Raw genomic sequence first — 24,462 nt, 5'->3', positions numbered from 1 at the left:
CTCTGGATGATTCCCTGCAGGTTTCAATGTCCATCGACACCCCACTTGCCTATGCAGATTAGCTACACAGGGCAATGTACAGCTCACATAAAACAGTACCTGCATCCCACTTTTCGATTCCCTACACAAGTCAGAGCAACTTACCCAGTGTCTCATCTGCTTCCTGCTCCCCGTAGAGCACTTCTGTAGTAGAGGAAAGTTCCTGGCTGCCTGCCCTACTGGGCAACCCCGCAGAGAGCTCCACATCCTCTTCTAGCTCCAGTTCTTCATCCAGAATTTCAGCCTCCTGGTTACCCCCTCTTCCTGCTGCCTCCAAAGTATCCACGATGCAATCGGTGATGGAAGTGGGGTCACCACTGAGGATAACATTCAGCTCCTTATAGAAGCGGCAGGTCTTAGGTGCACCACCAGAGTGATGGTTTGCCTCCTGCGCCTTAGGGTATGCCTGCCTCAGCTCCTTTATCTTCACTCTGCACTGCTGCATGTCCTGATCATAGCCCTTTTCACACAAGCCTTGAGAAATTTGCCCATATGTGTCCCGATTCCTATGGGTCAATCGCAGCTGCGACTGAACAGACTTCTCTCCCCATATACTGATCAGATCCAAAAGCTCAGCAGTGGTCCAAGTGGGAGTGTGTTTGGTGTGATAGCCAGGCATGCTCACCTGGGAAGCCTGTAAGCAGGAAATTAGATTTAAAATTCCTGGAGCTTCTAAGGGCAGCGGAGTTCAAACCGCTGACCAGAGCAGCAGCATGGGAATTGGGGACACTTTCTGGAGGCCAACAAAATAATAATAAATAATAATAATAATAAAAGGCATGGTGTCTACACTGGCTGTTTGTCGACAGAGGAAAAGTTAAAATTCTCTTGCGGGGTGGAAGTTTTTTGTCGCCAAAACTGGGCATTTTCTTTTGACTAAAGTCCCATTGCAGTGTGTATGCTATTGCTGTTTTATTGCCAAAAGGCAGTTTTTGGTGACAAAACTTGCCAATGTAGACAAGCTCATAGACAAGGCCTAAAAAAGAACAAATCAGAATTGTCTTTCATGCTTTATTTATAGTAAATACCCATCAGAGTGAAAAGAAGCTGAGAAGCAGCTTCAATACCCACAATAATGAAAAAGAGACCCTCATATTTTGGAAACATTTTTTTTAATAGTACTAAAATGGCAACAAAATCAAGGAAGTAACATATGAAATTAATGAGTTACAGACTCACCTAGCCGGGGGGGGAGGAGGAGGGACTGAACCAGAAAGAATAGAAGAAACAAAAGGAAAAGATAAAGTAAAACAAAATGAACAGTGTGTCCTGGAGAAAGGGTGAAAGGGGAAACAGCCAGAGGCCATGAGAGGGGAAGGGACAAATTCAGGGGAAAGAATGGAGAACAATATGGGGAATGATCTGTGACAGAGACCAGAGGAGAGTGGAAGAGACACACAGAAATCAACAGGTTTGGGAAATGAGTGCTAGACAATGGTGAGTAAAAAATGAACAATATGAAAGGAAAGGGAACACAAAAGGGACAAAGATTTATAAAACATCACTGATCTGTACAAAACCCTCCCTGCTGCTGCGGAGCATCCAGCTTCTCCCCAACTCCCCAAACCCTGATTAATTAATTCTGGGTCCCTACCACCCCCACATCTGCCTGTCCCCAGCCCAGCTATTAATTCTGCTCCGTGTCCAGCCCTCACATCTGTCCCTTGGGGCTCCTCTGCTCCTGCAGCCCCACAGGTTCTTCAGCCCCTCCACCTCCCATCCTTGGTGCTACATAGAGGGAGGGAGGAGGAGCTTCCATGGGTCATAGAGATGAAGAGCCAGGGACTGGGTAGATGGAAGTCCTCCAGGGTCACAGAGACTTGGATGACAGTAGCTAGAGAAGCCCATTTTTTTTTCATTCTTATCCCTCCACCTCCCCATCCCCATTTTCAATGGCACTATCTGAGCCCAGATCTACAGAGTCATCCTGGGTCACAGGAGAACAGTGACAAACAGGCTGCAAAATCCTTGGGGCAATGAAGTTGGCTTCTCTGCCTCCATCACTCCTTGCGCTCTATGGTTTGACAGATCAGAGACCCCTGCCTCAAGACAGTAGAGGCTGCACTGCATGAAGCTAGAGAGGCTGGTTTCAGGGTCCCCAGTAGGATGTTTCCCTTTGCCATGTGTCTCAGGGCCAAAGTCTGAGCTGAGATCCCGGCCACCCCACCCAGAACCAGGGGCGGATTCTCCCCCCAGTGACAGAGGCCGGTGGGAAAGCGAAGATCGGGGCCCCGTCACCAGCATCGAAAAATGTCACCTGCCTCCGTCCACAGTCTAGGTATACTCCAAGCCTGCTGGGGACCTGGCTGAGAGGCAGGGGGGTCTCAGGGGAGGTGAGAGCCTGGCAGTGACCCCAGCAGCACTCCACAGCCCAGATCCCTTTCTCAGGGTTACAGCTGATCCGCCCTTTCCTGCTCACAGACTCATTGACCACCCCCACAGCCCAGTAGAGCCCATCCCCCACTGAAACCTCCCAGTAATGTTTCCCTGAGGTGAAACCCTCACAGCCCAGCACACAGAGGTTAGTGTCAAATCTCTCAGGATTGTTGGGCAGATCCTGTGCTGTGTCTTCCCATCTCACACTTTTTCGATCCTCAGACAGGACGAGTTGGGGGTGAGCCGTGTCTGGATCCAGAGTCACATTCACTGGGGGGAGAGAGAAAATCAGAGTGTGAGGGGCAGAGCTCAGCCCTAGGGGAGGCTGGGACCATTTCTCACACTCCCCAGCAGCCCTGTTCTGGCTGGATCCCAGGGAACTCTCTCGGTTCTGGGCACCTGAGGCTGAGCAGAGAAGTCACTGCGGTAGTTCCTTCATGTGTGTAATTGGACCCACTTCATTAGTTTCTCATTTATTTGCAGAGGCTTCAGCTCCCAGCTGCCCCTACTGGAGCTGCTCCGTTCCAAGCAGCAGAGACAAAGCCAGGAAGGTATCAGAAGTTTTTGTGAGGAGGGAGCAGAAGAGGCAGGTAACAGCTTTAAACCCGAGAGGGAAGCTCCCTTGCCTAATGCAGCCTCCACTCCCAGGCCAGGGAACAGAGAGGATGGTACAGCATTGGGAGACGCTAGAGAGTAGGAGGCAGCATTGTGTGGGTTTGCCCCATTCCCAGCCCAGAGAGAAGGGAGGAGCTGCCAGCATCAGGAGAGCATATCTCCAATCCAGGAAGCAGTGGACAGCTCCAGTGGGAGAGCCCTGCCCACAGGAAAGATAGAATATAGGAGAAGAGTGATGAGACCCCTTGCACCGGGGTAAAGCAGAGGGATTCAGGGCCAGCTCCAGGCACCCGCGAAGGAAGCAGGTGCTTGGAGCAGCCAATGGAAAGGGGCGGCATGTCCAGGTCTTCAGCAGCGGGTCCCTCAGTCCCTCTCTTCCTCTTTGAGCTGCTGCCGAAGTGCCGCCGAAGAGGAAGAGAGGGAGCAAAGGACCCGCGCCAAATTGCCGCAGAAGCATGAAGCGGCACAATTGTGCTGCTGCTGGAGTGCCGCCAATCAACTTCACCTTTTTTTTTTTCCTGCTTTGCTGCTTGGGCCGTCAAAAAAGCTGGAGCTGGCCCTGGAGGGATGTGTCAGCCCTGAGGGCAGAGAACTTTGTTCGGGTGCTGGGCAGTGTTTCTGTTCAGCAGTGTGGGCATGAACTCAAAACTAAGGTTGGTGTTAGGAGTGTTTGTGTGACTTCAGCTTGGAATATTCTCACTGTTTAATGTGTTATTTTTAAGGCTGTGAGTATCATGGCTGGTGTTCATTTGGTTGATAACTTTAGTTACAATCTCATGCAGATGTTTTCATTGGAATTTTCTCATAATTTAAAGAAAATCTCCTCTGCAATCTCACCCAGTCTGAGTGATCCCAGGGATTCTCCTCTTTTTGTCTCCAGTATAGATGGCAGAGTAGCTGGAGGGGGAAAGGATTAAAGAGACAAGAATTCAAGCTTTTGTATTTATAATAGCATTCACACTCTGACCTCATAGAACTCTGTTTTAATTATGGTAAAGAAACAGACAGAGACATGCTCATGTCTTTAATATAAACCAATCTGAAACCTACCTCCATTATCCAGTTCTCCAGAGCACACACAAGATCATTACAAGGGCCAATCAGAGGAGGGGCCAGGAGAGCCATTTGGCCTGGGCCTCAGGCTGAAAGGGAGCCTCAAATTTAGACACTTATTATTTTTTTGCCATTTGATAAGTTTCAGTTTGTTTTTATGCACATCCCTATTGGACCAAAATGTGACACAATCTCTCAGTTTAGAGCTGCAAATTTAAGCAAATAAGAGATGTGATTTGGTAGAAGACATAATTTTTTTTCTTAACTGATATAGAGTTTTTATTTTTATTATGGTTATGGGCCTCAAAAAGCTGGAAGTGGCCCAGGCCTCTCTGGACCTCTGAGAGGACCTGGTCATTACAGCATTAAAATATAGCCCCCATAACAACTAAAAATAGTATTGCTATTGTTGCAACTTAAAATGTTCATTTCTGCATTTTTAAAAATGGATTCAGTTTACTAGAAGTAACTGTTCATATATGCTGTAAATAAAGAAGGCAGGAAATTTAATGCTTTTCCTGGAGGGTTTAACTTGTTTAAAAGAAACTCCGCATCTTAAAATAACAGATAGAAAGCTCTTTGCCCATTCTACTGACTATCTGAATTTTTTACTATTCAATCTGGCCCCAGTCCAATTAGATCAAATAAACAGAGTTCTACTGTATTTCCTTTTCAATCAGGCATTTCCTAGCAATAGAATCAACAACCATGAGAATCCAGTTGCTTTGTTTCATTCACTTACTAACTTTTGTCATCACCTAGACCCAGATCATACAATGACTTTGGTATAAAAGTAAATTTACCCACTTTGGTCCTTTTGATACTAACGGGATGTTCAGAATTTGCAAAATTCTGGCTTTAACTGTGAGCTGTTGTGTCTGTTTACCCAGCATCTCTACAGAGAGCAGAATGATGGGGCCCTCAGCTTGCACAGGCAAAAATAGGAATAATAATAGAATCATTTTATTAATGTGGAAATGGGAGAAGATTGACTCAATGGGCCAGATTCACTCCAGTGCTGGCAAAAGGGGAGAGGGGAAGCAGTTTGACTGTGCTATTCAGTAGCTGCAGGGGCCAATGCAGATCTTGGCACAGGCTCAGGAAGTTTTGAAGTCCAGCGAGAGTCCCTATTACAGCGGCCCTCATGTTTCTTGGCTAGCAGAAAGAGTAGGCACAGCTTTACATTGCCCATATTCCTCTATCTTTTGTCCATTCCCTCCCTCTTCCACCCGCCCTCAACAACCCCACTCCATTCCCAACCCTCTCAGGAATTCTCCTTGTAGCTGCAGCTGCTGTGGAGGAAACACAAGAGGCTCCTGTGCTGGAGGGATTCCTCATGGTGTGGGAAGGGGTTTTTCCTTCCCTACAGCCCATGTGGCACAGACTAGTTGCCATATGGGACCAGGGCATAGTGATGGACTAGGTCCAGATTTAACAAGTGGCCTATAATTTAGGGTCCAGATTTTGGTCCCAATTTTTAGGCATCTGGGGTCTGGTTCTCAGAGAGGTTGGGCATCTGCAGCTCCCATTGATTCCACCTGCAGCTGTGGATGCTACACAGCTCTGTAGAACATGCCCTGCAGTTCTCTACTTAGAAGAGAAACTCAGGTGGCCAAAATTAGGTCATTTTACTAAATTTGGGCATTAATATTCTGACCTTTGGAAAGTCATGAATTAATGTGAGACATCCTGTTGCCTCAGCCCCTGCTACATCTGCTCAGTTTGTCTGCTTTCCACTATATATTATGTTAAGTATTGAGAATAGGTACAAGGGTCATTTCTTATGCATAAATTTGGACAGACCAAGATTATTGTGCATTTATACTGACTATTTGGGCTTTGTCCTGGTTGGCAGTTTGCTTGAAATAAGGGAAATGTTGCCTTAAGTAACCTTGTGATTAAATGATGTGTTCATAAGTTGTTATGTGGAACAAAGAGATGATTTGACCCCACAATGTGCTTAAAGACAACAGACACCCAAAATATACTGCACGGGAGCAGTTAACAAAGTCCAAAAACCCAGATGCAGAGAAAAGGGACAAAGTGACCTATGCATAATCAGTGGTAATAAACCAATCAGAAAAGAGAATAATAATATGAAAATAACTTGGATAGAAAAAGCCTTACCCATTATAAAGTTCATGCATGTGTATTGTATGAGTTATATAAAATAATTAATATAACACTCAAAAGTGATTTCAAAAGAATAAATATATATTTTAGACATGTATAATATATCATACTTCATAAGAGCGTCATAGGAAAAATCCATTGTGACCCGCCTATGCCCCAGGAGACAAAAACTGGCCAGTACTTCTTTCTGTATGTCTGTCATTTCTTACTCCAATACTAATTATAATTGCTTTTTCTATAAATAAAGGCTTGCTTTTTGTATAAATAAAGGTTTGAATTCATAACCCTGAGTGTCTTGGACCCCAAGTGCATGGCACCAGCAATTAAATAGAAGCATAATCTAATTATGAACTAATTAGCCAGAGCTTTTCTCCTGCCACAGTCTCAGAGGCTTATCTGATTTCCCTACCCTACATTTCTTCTCAGTACCTTTGAATTCCCTCAGAGTCTTCATTAGAGCAATAGTTTTCTGGAAGAAGTCACTGAGTCTCTTTTCCAGTTCAGGAGAAATCTCCAATGGCTGCTGGAACTTCCCCTTCTCACACCTGGACAGAAACAGTTTAATGTGGTTATATTTCATTTAGTGACTCGTTATTAGTTCTTGCTAGTGAGTTGCTGCTCTAATAATGGGCCTGGAGTTAGAATTCCTCTACTTCTCCCAATCTCAGAGCAGATGCAACACAGGCCATGGCAGTGCAACCTCCCCCTCAAAGGTCCCATTAATGTTCTTCAACTCTGGCCTGGAGAGACCAGTTTTGGGGATAAAAGGGGAATTGAGTCTCCGTGGCCAATTCACCCCTTGGCCTCCACCCTCTGATGGACAGGAGGTTCCCATGTCAAGTGCTGTAGAAATCTTCCCACTAAAGATTGATTCACCAACTCTCTTCTGCCCAGCTCATTCCATCCAGGTCTCCAAACAGTCCTCAGGTGGGAAAAACTTGATCACTGCTGCCATGGGTTGAATGGTAACCAGTGCCCCAGTAGTGAAAGTCCCATATTCCATCTCCCTAATTCTGATGCATCCAGTCCCCCAGAGATATGACTTCTCTAGAATATCATTTCTTTTCCATTTAATAGGCAATTCCAGAGTCTTCTGTAAAAAGGTGAGAACCTCAGGATTAAGTTGATCAGAGAGATTTATATCCAAAATGCAACCTTCCCCCCACATTTTGCTGTAGAACCCTGGGGAGATATGTTGGTAATATCATCTCCAAATTCCTTTCCAGCATTATGAAGTGTGAGGGGGAGTGAAAGAAAGCCACCTACCTGCTCAAAGTATTTCTGACATCCTTTGGGGAGGGGGGGGAGAGAGAGAGAGAGAGAGAGAATTTCAGTCCCATCTGAGCCACGCTTAACATTCCAAGGAAGGGATTTTGCAAGTATGGGGAAAAGAGGCCCTGTCCTGACTCCAGGACCATGGATTCCCTGAACTAATGGGGCGTTTCAATCTCTAATATCTATGGGTCTGTTACTGCAAAGAACAATATTCATTCATAATTCAGCCAAGCACATACTGAGTGAGATACACTGTGGTCTCTAACTGCTGGACTCATGTGCCTATGTTTTAGGAGCAGTCCTATCCCTGTGTTGGGATCTAGAGTATTTCTAACTCATTCTCACCTGCAGGAATTCAGTTGCTGGTTTCTGACACTTCCTCTCCATCTTACTGATCAGCTCACTGAGACGGGAAATCTCCTCAGAGAGTTTGGTGATATTTTCATTCTGTATCTTCACAATCTCCTTGTCTAGCTTTTCCAGCTGGGCCAGCAGGAGTTGCTCTTGTTCCTCCAGGAACTGCAGCAGTTGCTGAAATTCAGAAATGATCTTCTGCCTCTCCTTTTGTATCTGTTTCTGTAAATCAATAGGGAAAGGGCTGGTGAGGGACATGGAGGCAGCATGGAGTCATGGGTGGTGGGTGAAGCTTCCCCTTGGAAAGGCTAGGTCCTTGCCCTGCCTCTTCCAACCAAGGCTCCACCTCTTCCAGCTGAGGCCATGTCCCTGGTCTCTGCTCTCAGCCCCACGCCTCCCATGGCCCTGGCCAGGGGTAGCAGCAGAGAGCTTGGTTCCTCCTCCTCATGGCCCTGGCTAGAGTAGTGGGAGGGGGAAGAGGAAAGGGTAGCTGAGAGTCATGGGTGGGGGCTCAGGGCTTGGCCCTGGACAGAGTTCTGAGCCTGTCCCCTGTTTTGCCCCTTCCGCCCGCAGCCCCATACATGGCTCCACCCCATTCCGCCTGTTGTCCTAAGGCCATGCCCCACTCCACCTCTTTCTCCTGAGATCCTGCCCCCCACTCACTCCTTTCTGCCCACTCCTCCCCCTACAAATCGGGGAATAAGAGCTCTTCCAGGCTTGGCACCATGGCAGGGGGAAACTTTTCTGTGGTTGGCCACAGTCCCTGGGCATTGGCCCTGTGGGCACATACAGTAATCCACCACTGCCCTCCCACCCTCCCCCGGGCGAGTGACGTTTGTGAAGGCTTAGCTTCCCCCAACTTTCATTATGTGCTACCCGTGCCTTGGGTCCTTTATTTGACCCTTGCCCTGCTGATTGTTCAGTAAACAGAACTTCTTTGTAAAGCCCTAAGATTTCTGACACTTGATTCTATCCTGTGGTTACTTAGAATCACAGAATCATAGAAAATTAGGGTTGGAAGAGACTTCAGGAGGTCATCTAGTCCAACCCCCTGCTCAAAGCAGGACCAACACCAACCAAATCATCTCAGCCAGGATTTTGTCAAGCTGGGCCTTAAAAACCTCTAAGGAAGGAGATTCCACCACCTCCCTAAGTAACCCATTCCAGTGCTTCACCACCCTCCTATAGAACTGTGTTTCCTAATATCTAACCTAGACTTCCCCCACTGCAACTTGAGACCTTTGCTCCTTGTTCTGTCATCTGCCATCACTGAGAACAGCCAAGCTCCATCCTCTTTGGAACCTCGCTTCATGTAGTTGAAGGTTGCTATCAAATCCCCCCCCACACACACACACTCTTCTTTTCTGCAGACTAAACAAGCCCAGTTACCTCAGCCTCTCCTTGTAACTCATGTGCCCCAGCACCCTGATCGTTTTCCTTGCCCTCCGCTGGACTGTCTCCAATTTGTCCACATCCTTTCTGTAGCGGGGGGGCAAAACTGGACACAATACTCCAGATGTGGCCTCACCAGTGCTGAATAGAGGGGAATAATCTGCTGGCAATGCTCCTACTACTGCAGCCCAATATGCCGTTAGCCTTCCTGGCAACAAGGGCACACTGTTGGCTCACATCCAGCTTTTCATCCTCTGTATTCCCCAGGTCCTTTTCTGCAGAATTGCTGCTTAGTCAGTCGGTCCCCAGCCTGTAGCGGTGCATGGGATTTTTCCGTCCTAAGTGCAGGACTCTGCACTTGTCCTTGTTGAACCTCAGATTTCTTTTGGCCCAATCCTCCAATTTGTCTAGGTAACTCTGAACCCTATCCCTACCCTCCAGCTTATCTACCTCTCCTCTACTTGGGAGAGGATTCTCTCACACATTTTTATTTTAGCTCCAGTACCTCTGAAAAGGGATGTTTCCATGATTGACATGATTAGGACATTGTGTTATCAATGACCTGTGAGAATGGAGATCCAGGGCAGCAGGAGGCAGGACTCGGCATTACACTGACAGAGATGTCCGGGTGAAAAAGAATCACATAATCCAACAATGCAAGAAATGACACAGATACACTGAAAGCCACAAGGGCTAGAAATTAACTCAACTGAAATAAAAGCTTAGATTCTGCACATGAACCTAACACAAAAAAATCTAGGATCATGGAGAAATATACCCATGCCCATATTTACCAAGGTCACAGAGGAATCTACGGACAAACAAATCTCTCACCACATGTCTCCTCAGGTTAATAACAACAGGCACCTACCAGTTTCTCCTGGCTTTTCTCCTCTCCAGTCACTTTAAATCCAAGCAACTTTTCTCTTTCTTTCCTCAGAGTCTTCAAATGCACCTGACATTTTTCCTGTAGGATAAGAAATTATAAAATATCAGGGTTAGATTGGACCTCAGGAAGTCATCTAATCAAACCTCCTGCTCAAAGCAGGACCAATCTCCAGATTCCTAAATGGCTCCCTTCAAGGATTGAGCTCACAACCCTGGATTTAGCAGGCTAATGCTCAAACCACTGAGCTATCATTTTGAACACTGAGAAAGGTGTGTAGGGGTTTGTTCTTCCACCCAAAACACAAGATGACTTGATCCTAATCTGTTCATGACATCAGGGCCACAGAGTAGATGAAACTGGAGACTTGAAGTGTGTCATATTCAGACTTGTTTCCAAATCAGTTTCAGTCCTTTCAGTAATCAGAGAGAGACCTCAATTATCCAAGCTTGACTGGTACTTATTAATAAATTAGTAGTACAGCACGCACCAACTAACTGGAGCCACATGGTGGTGAGTCAATAAATTTACTTTTGAGAAGATTAAACGAACGAAGTGACAGAACAAGGAGCAATGGTCTCAAGTTGCAGTGGGGGAGGTATAGGTTGGATATTAGGAAAAACTTTTTCACTAGGAGGGTGGTGAAGCACTAGAATGGATTACCTAGGGAAGTGATAGAATCTCCTTCCTTAAAGGTTTTTATGGTCAGGCTTGACAAAGCCCTGGCTGGGATGATTTAGTCGGGGATTGGCCCTGCTTTGAGCAAGGAGTTGGACTAGATGACCTCCTGAGGTCCCTTCTGACCCTGGCACAGGTCAGCACTGCCCAGAAGTAGCTTTGCTGCAGACAAGTCTAATTCTAGGTGGTAATTAGCATGGACCTGCACTGTCTAGAGCTCTTTTGTGTGTGGACTCAAGGTGCTAGGGGTCCACATGGTGTTTAACACAGTGACCACCTCTAGTGGTATTTGAATGTGAGCCCTCATGGAGCAAACATGAGTACAGCATCCCAGTGAGAAATCTCCTCTCTGTGTTGGGCTTGAGACATTTATCACAGCGTCTTTACCTTTTAATGGCCACATTTCATCATTGCTCAGTGCTGCTGGGGATGCAGCAAGGCCTAGTGGTTAGGGCCCTGATCTAGTCCTTGAAAGACCTGGGTTCTATTCCCAACTCTACCACTGACCTGCTGGGTGACACTGGGAATGTAACTGCTCCTCTCGGTGCTTCTGTTCCCCTCCCACCCTTTGTCTGTCTTGTTTAGAATCTAACCCTCACTGGGTTTTGTGCAGGGCCCAGCACAATCACAGTCAGATCTCATTTGGTCTGTTGGGGATACAGAGGCGAAACTACTACTAATAAAAAGCATGTTACAAATCAGTAACAACAACAGCTTGTAATTTCCTAGTCTCCACCCTGAAGAACATAAGAATGGCCATATTGGGTCAGACCAAAGGTACACCAAGCCCAGTATCCTGGCCAATGACAGGTGCCCCAAAGAAATGAACAGACAGGTTATCAGCAAGTGGTCTATGCCCTGTCACCCAATCCCAGCTTCTGGCAAACAGAGGCTAGGGACACCATTCCTGTCCATCCTGGCTAATAGCCATTGATGGGCCTATCTTCCATGAATCTATCTAGCTCCCTTTTGAACCCCGTTATAGTATTGGCCTTCACAACACCCTCTGGCAAGGAGTTCCAGAGGTTGACAGTGCATTGTGTGAAAAAATATTCTCTTGTGCTTGTTTTAAACCTGCTACCTATTAATTTCATTTGGTGGACCCTTGTTCTTGTATTATATGAAAGAGTAAATAACATTTCCTTATTTATTTTCTCCACATCAGTGATGATTTTATAGACCTCAATCATATCCCCCCATAGTCATCTTTTTTCCAAGCTGAAAAGTCCTAGTTTTATTAATCTCTCCGCATACGGAAGCTGTTCTATACCCCTAATCATTTTTGTTGCCCTTTTCTGAACCTTTTCCAATTCCAATATAACTTTTTTGGGATGGGGCGACCACAACTGCACGCAGTATTCAAGGTGTACACATAACATGGATTTATACAGAGGCAATATGATATTTTCTGTCTTATTATTTATCCCTTTCTTGATGATTCCTAACATTCTGTTTGCTTTTTTGACTGCCACTGCACATTGAGTGGATGATTTCAGAGAACTATCCACAATGACACCAAGATCTCTTTCTTGAGTGATAACAGCTAATTTAGCCTCCATCATTGTATATGTATAGTTAGGATTATGTTTTCCAATGTGCATTCTTTGCACTTGTCAACATTAAATTTCATCTGCCATTTTGTTGCCCAGTCACCCAGTTTTGTGAGATCCTTTTGTAGCTCTTCACAGTCTGCCTGGGACTTAACTATCTTGAGTAGTTTTATATCATCAGCAAATTTTGCCACCTCACTGTTTACCCCTTTTTCCAGATCATTTATGAGTATGTTAAATAGGACTGGGCCCAGTACAGATCCCTGGGGGACACCACTATTTACCTCTTCCATTCTGGAGAACTGACCATTTATTCCTACCCTTTGTTTCCTATCTTTTAACCAGTTATCAGTCCATGAGAGAACCTTCCCTCTTATCCCACAACTGCTTATTTTGCTTAAGAACCTTTGCTGAGGGACCTTGTCAAAGGCTTTCTGAAAATCTAAATACTCTATATCTACTGGATCTCCTTTGTCCACATATTTGTTGACCCCCTCAAAGAATTTTAGTAGATTGGTGAGGCATGATTTCCCTTTAAAAAAAACATGTTGACTATTTCCCAACAAAGTATGTTCATCTATATGTCTGACAATTTTTTCTTTACAATAGTTTGAACCAATTTGTCTGATACTGAAGCGAGGCTTACTGGCCTGTAATTGTCAGGGTGACCTCTGGAGCCCTTTTTAAAAATTGGCATCACATTAGCTATTCTCCTGTCATTTGGTACAGAAGCTGATTTAAACGATAGGTTACAGATGACAGTTAGTAGTCCTGCAATTTCACATTTGAGTTCCTTCAGAACTCTTGGGTGAATATTATCAGGTCCTGGAGACTTATTACTGTTTAGTTTATCAATTTGTTCCAAAACCTCCTCTAATGACACATCAATTTGGGACAGTTCCTCAGATCTGTCACCCAAAAAGAATGGCTCATGTTTGGGAATCTCCCTCGCATCCTCAACAGTGAAGACCAATGCCAATAATTCATTTAGTTTCTCTGCAGTGGCCTTATCGTCTTTGAGTGCTCCTTTTACCATCTTGATCGTCCAGTGGCCTCCCTGGTTGTTTAGCAGGCTTTCTGCTTCTGATGTATTTAAAAAAATGTTTTGCTGTTACTTTTGGAGTCTTTGGCTAGCTGTTGGGAAGGGAACTTTGGCTAGCTGAAGGGAACACTCTCACACAGACTGGCCTGTAACTCGTGATTTAAACCTCAGTGGTCATTTAACAACTTCTGTTCTGTAGAAAGTTCCCTTATGTCACCATTGGGAGCTAGGTTTGAAAAGGAACCAGCTTCCCAGAAAGAAATTCTCTCACATCAGACATCTTTAATTCTTCAGGGCTTTTTGCCTTTCTTGCCACACTGCCATATAATTTACTTGTTATAGCGAAGGCTTTACAAAGCAGAATAATGCAGTTACACTGGGTTTCCTCCACATCTTTTAGATCAAATGACCCATAGTGGGAAATGGTTTGGAAAATAATTCAACTTCTCAGAGGAAGGTTTCTTTCATTCTACATCGGTAAAGTCCTGATGCTGCATAATTTATTTTTTATAGCATGTTTCATACAATGGAGGCTTTACAGAACTCAGAGATGCAGTTACACCACTAGCTGTGATAGGCAACTTGCTATAAAATTAATCTGTAAATAAAATCCAAAGTTATTACTCTGATTAATAGCTTAAAAAGATATCCAAAATCTAAAGTTACTCAACTTAACAGCAATTCCTTACATTGTACTCCTAGGCAGTCTCCTCTAAGGGAACCACCATGTGAGCTCATGACAGATAGCAAATCAGTCAGATAAAAGTTTGATCCTCTTCACAGAACAGTTTCAAAGGCTCCTGGTGTTCCCTGCACTCCCTCTCCCCTCCCGAGCCTTTTGCTGCCTCTAAACTTAGCTGTTTCTATGTCTTTCATGAGCTGCCTGTTTGACCTGAGGTTTCTCTGTTGCAGTTTCTCTTTACTGAGGGCCAGTGGCAGATTAACACACTGGCCCATGGGACCTCAACCAACTTGGGGCCCCCAGGAGCACCAGAACCTGTGTAGGAGGGAGGAGGGCCACCAGCACCAGAATTGTGGCCCTGCCCTCTGCCCCTCCTGTTCCCCCACAGGCCATCCCTGCTGGCCAGGCCAGAAGCTGGAGCCAGGCCAAGGTAAGAGCCACCCAGGGAGCCCAGGCTACTGTGGGGAGCCTGAACCCTCCACCTGCTGGGGGGGAGGCAGCCCTTTGCCTGTGTCCCCACCCTAGGCACACACTCAGGGCAGGTGGAGGGTCTGGAGCTCCCCACAGCAGCCCGGGCTCCCTGGGTAGCTCTTAGGGATCCTTGGGGAGAGAGGAAGAGCAGGAGGCAGGGCCCCATCATGTGTGTGGGGGGGGTCCTAAGGCCCACCTCAGTCCCTCCCATGACCAGGAAGAGGCTGGCACAGTCCCTGCACCGCGCTCCATGCCTGCCCGAGGATAAGGAGGCAATGCATGGTGGAGGCATGAGGGGTCACATGCCCCACAGATTTCTGGGGATTCTTCTGGTGGGGACGGCCAGCAGCGAGGAGGCAGTACTCTGCCTGGCAGCAGTGCTCTCACTGGGTCCCCGCAGCTTGGGGAGGGAAGGAGGAAGCAGCAGGAGATGGCTGCCAGCTGAGCTCCTCCCCTGCCACATGGGGCTGTTTCACCTTCCCTGGTGCTGAAGTCCCAGTGCTGCTACCTGCTTGAAAGACAATCCACTGAGGTGAGTCAGGGCTGGAGGCAGAGGCATAGAGTGGGATGCCAGGAGCAGGGAAGGCAAAGCAGCTCCATGTGGTGTCGGGAGCAGCTCAGTCAGCCAGCGGCTATCACAATGGGGTCCTGGTCCTTGACGGAGGTGCCCAGGTGCTATGATAATGCAGCCAGCCACCCTGCTGCTTCCTCCCTCCCTCCCCAGGTTGCAGGGACACACTGAGAGAGCCACTGCCAGGGGGTGTGCTGCCTCCTCAATGCTGGATATCCGTGCCAGAGTGGTCCCGAGAAATCAGAAATCACGTGACTCCCAAGATCTTTCATTTGTGCCCCCCACTAGCCACAGATATGTGTCACCTCTGAAAGTGGGGTGCTATGGCTACCCCCCTGGTTCTGGTTCCGGTTCCCTTCAGCCACCAGAGTGAGGTGGGCCCAAATGTTCTTTGTGCCCAGGTCCCCAATAAATCTTAATCTATCTCTGCTGAGGGCAGGAGATGGCTGTATCGGATCCCTCCCAGCACAGGCTGAGCAGGCTTGGCTATAATTGTGCCCACACTCCAGAGTGACAGGTTCTGCGAAATACTCCAGACATATGGGATATGTAACTTCATCCTGGAGACTTTCCACCCAGTTGTCCACAGCCATGGCTCCCTCTGGGCAGTGTAACAGGATAAGGTTCATGTTCCTGAGCTCAGAAATATACCCCACCGGCAACACCACTGGGTGTTTCCCTTTGCTGTTTGCTAAAGGTAAAAACACCAAAGAACTACACTGAGCACGTGGAAAGAGAGAAGTTCAGGGGGTTGAAAGCTAGCTAACAATGACTCACAGACCTGAGAGGTTCAAAGGACAAATCTGCAGCCATTGAACCCGAGTAATACACAGACACAGCATTCAAACATGACACTAGGTAGAAATATGATTTTTTAGAAGGGTCATAGTGCTACAATCTGCCTCTGTCAAAGGGCAATTCTTCCTTTTGGGTAAATGCAATCTGAGTACAGTAGAAAATTCAGAAAGTGCTCAGATTATGTTTGAAAAGAAAATAAATGACACATACAAAAGCTTGTTTGGAGGGAAGGGAAATTTGTATACTCATTTATATACACTGCAAGCTCTTTGGGGCAGGGACCTCAGTTCATGTAAGCACCCAGCACAGATTTGTGTATCCTGTTTATTTTCTTGGGATAGTAAACTGGGCCTTCTTTCCCGCCTGCTTCACACACAGAACCCCTAGCTGGGGAGAGCGGGATAAGGATCATAGCAGTAGTTGCTGGAGTGAACATCATATTGAGATGTGTAGGGCAGTTTCCCCTTCTCAGAGCTATTAACTCAGGCTCTCTACAGACTCAGTCACACGTCACTATATCAGTTATGCTTGTGACATATTTTCAAACTTTTCTTGTCAATCATATGGGCTAGAAAGTTACTTTTTGGTGGCTGATTTTTTTATTCTGAAACCTGAGGATCTGTTTTAATCATGTGACTCCAGAAATGGGTCCCTAGGGAAGAGCCCAGAGTACCTGTGCTTAAACCCACTCACGTATAGACGTTCTACCAGGGGCAACAGATTCTTCCTAAAGGTGGAGGGGCAAGGCCCCACCCTGTCCCGCCTCTTCCCCTGAGCCAAGCTGTTGGGCCAGGGCCCCTCCACCTGCCTGGCCCATGTGTCCACCTCTCGGACTCCCCACTCTGCACAAGTGGAGGGTCTGCAGCGCCCCACAGCTGCCTGCGTGGCTCTTACCGGCTGCAGCTCTTTGGCCCCCAAGGCTGCACCCACTGGCCAGGCTGGAAGCCAGAGCCAGGTCAGGGGAATAGCCACGCAGGCAGCTACGAGGAGCTGCAGTCCCTCCACATGCCCTGGGTGGGGGACCTGGGGGCCAGGGACATGGGCCGGAGGCTGCTCTCGGGGCCCCTCCACCCAGGCATGTGGAGGGTCCATGGCTCCCCACAGCTCCCCGGGCTGTGTCCATGATTAATAATAACACCCTGATGGCAGTGCCTGGGCTGTCAGGGATGTGGTGGGAGCAGCTCATTCCCTCTATTCCTGGCCTGGCAACAGCATGGACACATCTTGCTTCAATCCTGTGTTGAGGAAAGTGCCTCATACAGAGCTCTAGTTCCCTTGTCTCCCTAATGAACAGTGCAGGGCTGACAAGCTGAAGCAGCATCAGTGGCCAGGGCTCCCCGCAGAGGAGAGATTTAGGTCGATCCAGAGATCAGGGGAGAAAATCTAGGAAACTGGGAGATTCTGGGGCTCTGAAAGACTTAGTCTGAAAAGGAAAGGATTGGATTAACCCAGATCCACAATGTTTCCTACCTTATATTTCGGGGCAGCCTCCTCCATGAGAAGCACCTTGTGAGATCTGTGCTCGGGGGATCTCTCACAAACCACACACACGGCTTCCAACTCCTCTTCACAGAACAGATCCAGGGATTTGTTGTGACTCTCACACAAATTCTCTTTTCCTGGTTTTAAATCTAGTTGTTTGATTTTTTCCACTATATTTGCTAGCTGATAGTTATTCCGGAGACTCACTTTCCGGATTCGGGCTCTGCAGTTGGGGCAGCACACAGGGTCATAGTCCCCCTTTGTCCATGTACCACAGTACTGAGTAATGCAGACTCGGCAGAAATTGTGCCCCCAGTGTATGGACACTGGGTCTGTCAGATATTCCAGGCAGATGGGACATTTGGTTTCCTCTTGGATTTCCTGTACAGGAGTCCCTGAGGCCATGGCTGCTGGGATATCTGGTCTTCTGTTCTCTCTGCATCAGAAATGGTTTTGCTGATAATGGGAGGTGCTTGTTCCACCTCATATCAGGTGCAAAATGAAGTGAAGATAAAGGAGAGGCCAGAAGGAGGAGAAGGAGAAAGATAAGGAAAGAAGGAAGCAGGAACTCCATAGGCAAGGAATGGGAGCAGTGGGGTGTAAAGAAGCAGAAAGGGAGTGAAATGAAAAGAGGGAAAGGACACAACCAGACAAGAACACAAAAGCTTAAACTCAGGGTCTGTCTACACAATACATGTCCAGGGGATCGGGCTGGATTGTATTCCAGTGGCTAGCACAAGCCACCATCTTGCTGCTCCAGCCACATTGCTATTGGTAGTGTGCTCGCTCCAGCAGAATCAAAACATGTACATCTACACAAACTGTGTATCCCACCTCCCAGGTGCTTGTCCTCTATCAAACTAGGAATTCTTAATTCACAACGAGGGCATCCAGAGCCAACCACAGACTTGCATTGAAACAATAGCAAGTGGGAACTAAACACCACTGAGTTATTTCAGTGACTGTCAGGGTTCCCCCCCACACTCTGAACTCTGGGGCACAGATGTGGGAACCCGAATGAAAAATCTCCTAACCTTATATTTTACCAGCTTAGGTTAAACCTTCTCTAAAGCACTAATTCCTTAGTCTGATATTGCTGCCACCACCAAGTGATTTACACAAAATATTCAGGGAAGGGTCACTGGGAATCCTTATCCCCCTAAAATATTCCCCCAAGCCCCTTCACCCCATTTCCTGGGGAGCTTGAGAATAAACTATCAACCAGTTGCCTTAGCAATGTAAGCACAGACCAGACCCTTTGTCTTCAGGACACTGAAATCAATCTGGTTCTTAAAAGAAGAACTTTATTTATAAAGAAAAAAGTAAAAGAATTACATCTGCAAAACCAGGATGGAAGGTAACTTTACAAGGTAATAAAAAGATTTAAAACACAGAGGATTCCCCTCTGGGCTCAGCTTCACGGTTACAAAAAAAGGAATGAAACTACCCCTGTAGCATAGGAAAATTCACAAGCCAAAACAAAAGACAACCTAATGGATTTCCTTGCTCTACTCATAGTTTCTGTGGCTTTAGATGGATTATTCCAGGTATATTTTCAGGAGATGTTGTACCTTCTTGGCTTCTCTCTCTGTCCGGAGAGGGAACAACCCACAGGACAACAACAAAATCCTTCCCCACTAGATTTGAAAGTATCTTATTTTCTCATTGGGCCTTCTGGTCAGGTGCCAACTAGGTTATTTGAACTGCTTAACAGGTAAGGCAACCCAGTACAGTTGCCAAGGATAGATAAAGGTTGCTACCCTTCCCCCTGTAGTCATGATAGTGACAATGTGTGGGCAGAGGAGCCTTTGCTTGGCTGTGTCTTGCTGAACATCTAGTCACCTGCCTGGGACCAGCTGGGATACAGGGGCTCCATTGGTTAAGGTCAGTTTGTGTGCACTAGTGATAAGGCATGAAAACAGCAACAACTCATTCATCAGCAGCAACCCTTGAGCTGAAGGGTGATTTTATGGTAAATCTTTTAAGATTTATGACATCGCAGTCTAAAGGTTACAGCCCAGCCCATTCAAAACACCAGCTAAGAGCTAGAAAAAAGATTTTAGTTATAAACTTTGTAAAACTCCATAGACAGAAGGAAAAGTAACAATCCTACCCACCCCCACCCCATTCCAGCTGTTCCAGTCTCCTCCCATAATTTTTTTCTCCTTGGGTCAATACTGAGCTCATAATCACTACGTGTACTGGTTCTCCTGGGGGGGAACACAAGCCAGGGATCCATGTTTTGGTTTGTCTGACTCTGGGGAAAGAAGTGTCAGCTCTGAGAGAAGGAACAATAAGGACTGCTCAGGACACAAAGCTAGGTATGTTGAAGTCCACAATGAGCAGCAATCTACTCCCCTGCACAGGCTGTTTGCCGCTGGAGCTCCCCACAAATGTTTCCCAGCAACGCATTTGCTGCCATAGGTCTAGATTCTGACCCAGGTCGTACCATTGCTCCTTTGACCTGAGGAGTTAGCCAGTGTTTGGGGCCTCGCTCCTTTCTTCCCTTCGGAGGAGAAATTGATTATAAAAATCACATATTTCTTTTGTGCAGTCATTATTATTTACAGACAATGTCCCACACATTCCTGTGCCCTGAAGACAGTACAAACAAACAGCAGCAGGCAGTTTCCTTACTCAGAAGTCTACACCTGCTTTTCCAGGGAACCCTGTGCCTGAAGCAAGCTCTGTCTCCATTTCCTGCCAGGATCAGACTCATGACTGCTTCTCTTGGCTGTCAGCACACGGAAAGCTGCCAGTCAATCCCTCAGACACTGTATTTTCAGCTAGGTCCAGGGAACCGCCCCTTAGGCTTGGCAAACATTTAAAACATAGGCGCTGATTCCGTGGATATTCTGGGGCTGGAACATCTATGGGGAAAAATGATGGGTGCTGAGCACCCACTAGCAGCCCCTCATCAGCTTCCCTCACCTCCCCAGCAGGCCCCGCAGATCAGTGCCTCCCCTCTATCGCCGCACATCTCACCTGCCACGATCAGCTGTTTTGCAGTGTACAGGAGGCTGGGAGGGAGGGGGAGGAGCAAGGACACAGCATGATTGGGGAAGGAGGCAGAACAGAGAGGGAAGAGGTGGGGCTGGGGTGGAGCGGGGGTGGGAAGAGATAGGGTGAGGGTGGGGCCTTGGGAGAAGGGGTGGAGTAAGGGCAGGCCCTGGGGCTGAGTCGGGGGTGGAGCACCCCCTGGCACAATGAAAAGTCAGTGCCTGTGATTTAAAATGTAGATTAACCTAGTTAGCTTATTCAGGCCCGTGAAAAATAGTGTGCCCTGAGTGCCACAGCTAGATTGACCTAACCCTCAGTGTAGACAATGGAATTCTTCCATTGACCTGGCTACCGCCTCTCAGAAAGGGTGATGGAAAAACCACTTCCGTCAATGTAGGAAGCATCTATATTACAGCACTTCAGTAACACAGCTGTAGCGATGTAGCTCTGCCGCTGTAGTGTAGACATTCCCTTATTCTTCCTGAGGCCTGGCCTACACCTAAAACTTAACTGTATTACTCACTGCTGTGAAAATGTCCACATCCTGTGTGACAGTTATTTTGATCTAACCCCTCATGTAGCCGCAGCTAGGTAAATGGAAGAATTCTTCTGTTGACCTACCTACCGCCTCTCACAGAGGTGGATTAACTGCTGTATTGATGGAATAACCCCTTCTATTGATGTAGGAAGTGTCTACCTTACAGAGCTACAGTGGCACAGGGCTGCTCTAGTCTAGACACACCCTAAGACTGTGATCCACAAAATCCAGCACTTTGGCTGGGAAGCCACTTAAGCTAGCCAATGAGAGATGCCAATGAAGGGGGCATGTGCTAAAACTTCCCCACAAAGAGTTAAGTGCCTGCTTAGCTGCACATACCATGGATGGAGGAGAAGGGAGAGTGCTTTCACCTCACCTCCCTTATTATAGAGGACCACTGAGATGAGTAGAGTTGAGGTTGAGACCAGCTTTCTGTTTAAAACTTGACTATTTTTAATCAACACAGTTCCTCAGATTGCCTTGATATTTGGAGTGCCTTGTGGAAGAGCAGGTTTGGACTAGTGGTCCAAATTTGAGGCCATTTGATGAAAGGTTCTCAAGATTACTTTTTAGTGAATTCTGTGCCAATGCGCGCACACTGAATTCATTGTCCCCAGAGATTTTTTTTTTCTCCTCAGAATGTAGATTCTTCTGGAGAGGTGCTGCTGTTACACCTTTTGCCCACCAGAAATTTCTGCAGTGCCAGATGAGAGGGCAGCCAGCTGGGCGGAAAGGCTGCATTCCTCACAGCAGAACCAAGTAAGAAGAGACAGAGTGGGGCACATGGGGCTGCTGAGGGGGAGGGGTCACAGACTGGGATTCAGAAGGGCTAGTGGGGGGACAGACTGGGGTGTGGGATCAGGAACTAGTGGAGTGATAGCATTGAGCCAGGGGCTGAATGGGAGGGGGCTGCAGGGATACGTGGGGATAGGGGTGGGGGCTGCAGGGATAAACAGGGATGTGGGACAGGGACAAGGGCAGAGGTGCCTGCCTTAATGGGAGAGGCTAGGGGTCAGCCAGGGTCTGCATGGAGGAGACTCCTCAATTCCCTAATAACCTCTCCCCCACCTGCAAAAGAAACCTGTTCCATACTTCTCCCACTCACACCCAACAACCCTCCAGGTTCGCTCCCAGGCTTCTTCGCTCTCCCTCAGCTCTTCTGTTACCCCTGACTCCACAAGTCTTTGTACTGCTTCTGAGGGGTGCAGGAAATATGTATCTGTATTGTAGTTTAAATGAATTATTACTCAAAGTTATGTATTAATATGCCTAGTAAGGAATCTATTTCTCTCTCTCTCCCTAATCTTTTTTCTTGTTGTCTGTATGGTTACAGATGTACTTAGACAGGTATTTTGAAATAAATTAACAAAATAATTGAAAGTGGCATGATTATATTGTATTATTTTGACAAAAAAAATATGCAAACTTTTTTCAGAATTTTTATATATTGTTTGTACAATTTTTTGGTGCAGAATTCACCCAGGAGAACAAGCTATAGCTCCCTGAATAAAACAGCTTTTCCAAAAGTGGATGGCTTCTACCAACATTTTTGTGTCCACTAATAGGGAAAAGCCCAGGGCTGAGCATTTTGCATCTGTGTCTCACTCACTGGAGGCTTACCCCCACGGGACCCACTAGCCTTTTCTGATCACCATTGGCTTCTCCCGATAAGACGAGCACTCAGATTCCTATGGCTGCCACACAAAAGTGATTATATTGAGCATGTGCAGAGAGAGCCCTTGTTATAACCTTATTCCCAGATCTGGACCTTAGCGTCCAAAATATGGGGGTTAGCATGAAAACCTCCAAGCTTAGTCACCAGCTTGGACCTGGTACCTGCTGCCACCACCCAAAAAATTAGAGTGTTTTGGGGCACTCTGGTCCCACTGAAAAAACCTTCCCTGGGGACCCCAAGACCCAAATCCCTTGAGTCTCACAACAAAGGGAAATAATCCTTTTTCCCTTCCCCCCTCCAGGTGCTCCTGGAGAGATACACAGACACAAGCTCTGTGAAACTACACAGAGACTCCCCCCTCTCTGTTCCCAATTCTGGAAACAAAAGTACTTTCCTATTCCCCCCAGAGGGAATGCAAAATCAGGCTAGCAATCCAACACACAGCTCTCCCCTTGATTTCTTCCTCCCACCAATTCCCTGGTGAGTACAGACTTAATTTCCCTGAAGTAAAGAAAAACTCCAACAGGTCTTAAAAGAAAGCTTTATATAAAAAAGAAAGAAAAAATACAAATGTTCTCTCTGTATTAAGATGATACAACACAGGGTCAATTGCTTAAAAGAATATTGAATAAACAGCCTTATTCAAAAAGAATACAAATCAAAGCACTCCAGCACTTATATTCATGCAAATACCAAAGAAAAGAAACCATATAACTTACTATCTGATCTCTTTGTCCTTACACTTAGAAACAGAAGATTAGAAAACAGAACTACTTCTCCAAAGCTCAGAGACAGCAGGCAGACTGAAACAAAGACCCTCAGACACACAATTCCCTCCACCCAAAGTTGAAAAAATCCGGTTTCCTGATTGGTTCTCTGGTCAGGTGTTTCAGGTGAAAGAGACATTAACCCTTAGCTATCTGTTTATGACACGCCCCCCAAATTGCAGACAGTGGGGAAGCTCACTGGCGGCAATTTCCTTCTAGAACTTGAAAATAAACAGATTAATACAACACATGCACCTTTACATATACTACTAAGTATATAACTAACAGACTTTTACATTTTAAGAACACTTTTTAACTACTGGATTCTGGGAAACTCTCACGGGAGAGTGCATCAGCAACTTTGTTAGAAGCTCCTGTGATGTGTTGAATTTCAAAATCAAAATCTTGGAGAGCTAAACTCCAACGAAGAAGTTTCTTGTTGTTCCCCTTGGCAGTATGAAGCCACTTTAGTGCAGCATGGTCAGTTTGTAGTTGGAACCGCCGTCCCCAAACATATGGGCGTAGCTTTTCCAGGGCGTACACAATGGCATAGCATTCCTTTTCACTGACTGACCAGTGACTTTCCCTCTCAGACAGTTTCTTGCTGAGAAACACGACAGGATGGAAGTTGTGATCTGTTGCTTCCTGCATGAGCACTGCTCCTATACCACGCTCAGATGCATCCGTGGTTATTAGGAATGGTTTGTCAAAATCCGGGGCCCTGAGTACAGGGTCAGACATGAGCGTTGCCTTAAGCTGGGTAAAGGCTTTTTGACACTCATCAGTCCACTTAACGGCATTTGGCTGGGTCTTTTTGGTTAGGTCGGTCAATGGGGCAGCGATTTGGCTGTAGTGTGGTACAAATCGCCTGTAGTATCCGGCCAAGCCTAAGAAGGATTGGACCTGCTTCTTGGACCGTGGGACAGGCCACTTTTGGATAGCATCCACCTTGGCCTGTAGGGGGTTTATGGTTCCTCGACCCACCTGGTGCCCCAGGTAAGTCACTCTGTTTTGGCCTATTTGACACTTTTTGGCCTTAACAGTTAGTCCTGCCTGCCTGATGCGCTCAAAGACCTTTTCCAGGT

The 24,462-nt window shown here is 46.7% G+C and overlaps 1 protein-coding gene across 4 annotated transcripts in view; it reads right to left on the bottom strand.

The window, feature by feature from the left end:
• Window positions 1-1,051: 1,051 nt before the first annotated feature.
• LOC115635668 (zinc finger protein RFP-like) overlaps window positions 1,052-24,462 on the bottom strand; it is a 61,462-nt gene continuing 38,051 nt past the window's right edge. For 2 of the 4 annotated variants that reach the window (XM_030534758.1, XM_030534759.1), the window contains exons 4-9: window positions 10,109-10,204; window positions 7,837-8,067; window positions 7,483-7,505; window positions 6,646-6,761; window positions 3,868-3,927; window positions 1,053-2,685 (exon numbers count right to left, since the gene is read on the bottom strand). In XM_030534758.1, the coding sequence (XP_030390618.1) occupies window positions 2,168-2,685; window positions 3,868-3,927; window positions 6,646-6,761; window positions 7,483-7,505; window positions 7,837-8,067; window positions 10,109-10,204 (1,044 nt within the window). In that variant the 3' untranslated portion in view covers window positions 1,053-2,167. Of the gene's footprint in view, window positions 2,686-3,867; window positions 3,928-6,645; window positions 6,762-7,482; window positions 7,506-7,836; window positions 8,068-10,108; window positions 10,205-17,385; window positions 17,834-19,514; window positions 20,375-24,462 lie in introns of those variants that run through there. The other 2 variants (XM_030534756.1, XM_030534757.1) reach the window with 2 other exon arrangements.

Source organism: Gopherus evgoodei, chromosome 15, assembly GCF_007399415.2.
Source record: "Gopherus evgoodei ecotype Sinaloan lineage chromosome 15, rGopEvg1_v1.p, whole genome shotgun sequence".
Taxonomy (NCBI): Eukaryota; Metazoa; Chordata; order Testudines; family Testudinidae; genus Gopherus; species Gopherus evgoodei.
The sequence above is the reverse complement of the archived record's forward strand: the minus strand, read 5'-3'. Positions and strand labels throughout refer to the sequence as shown.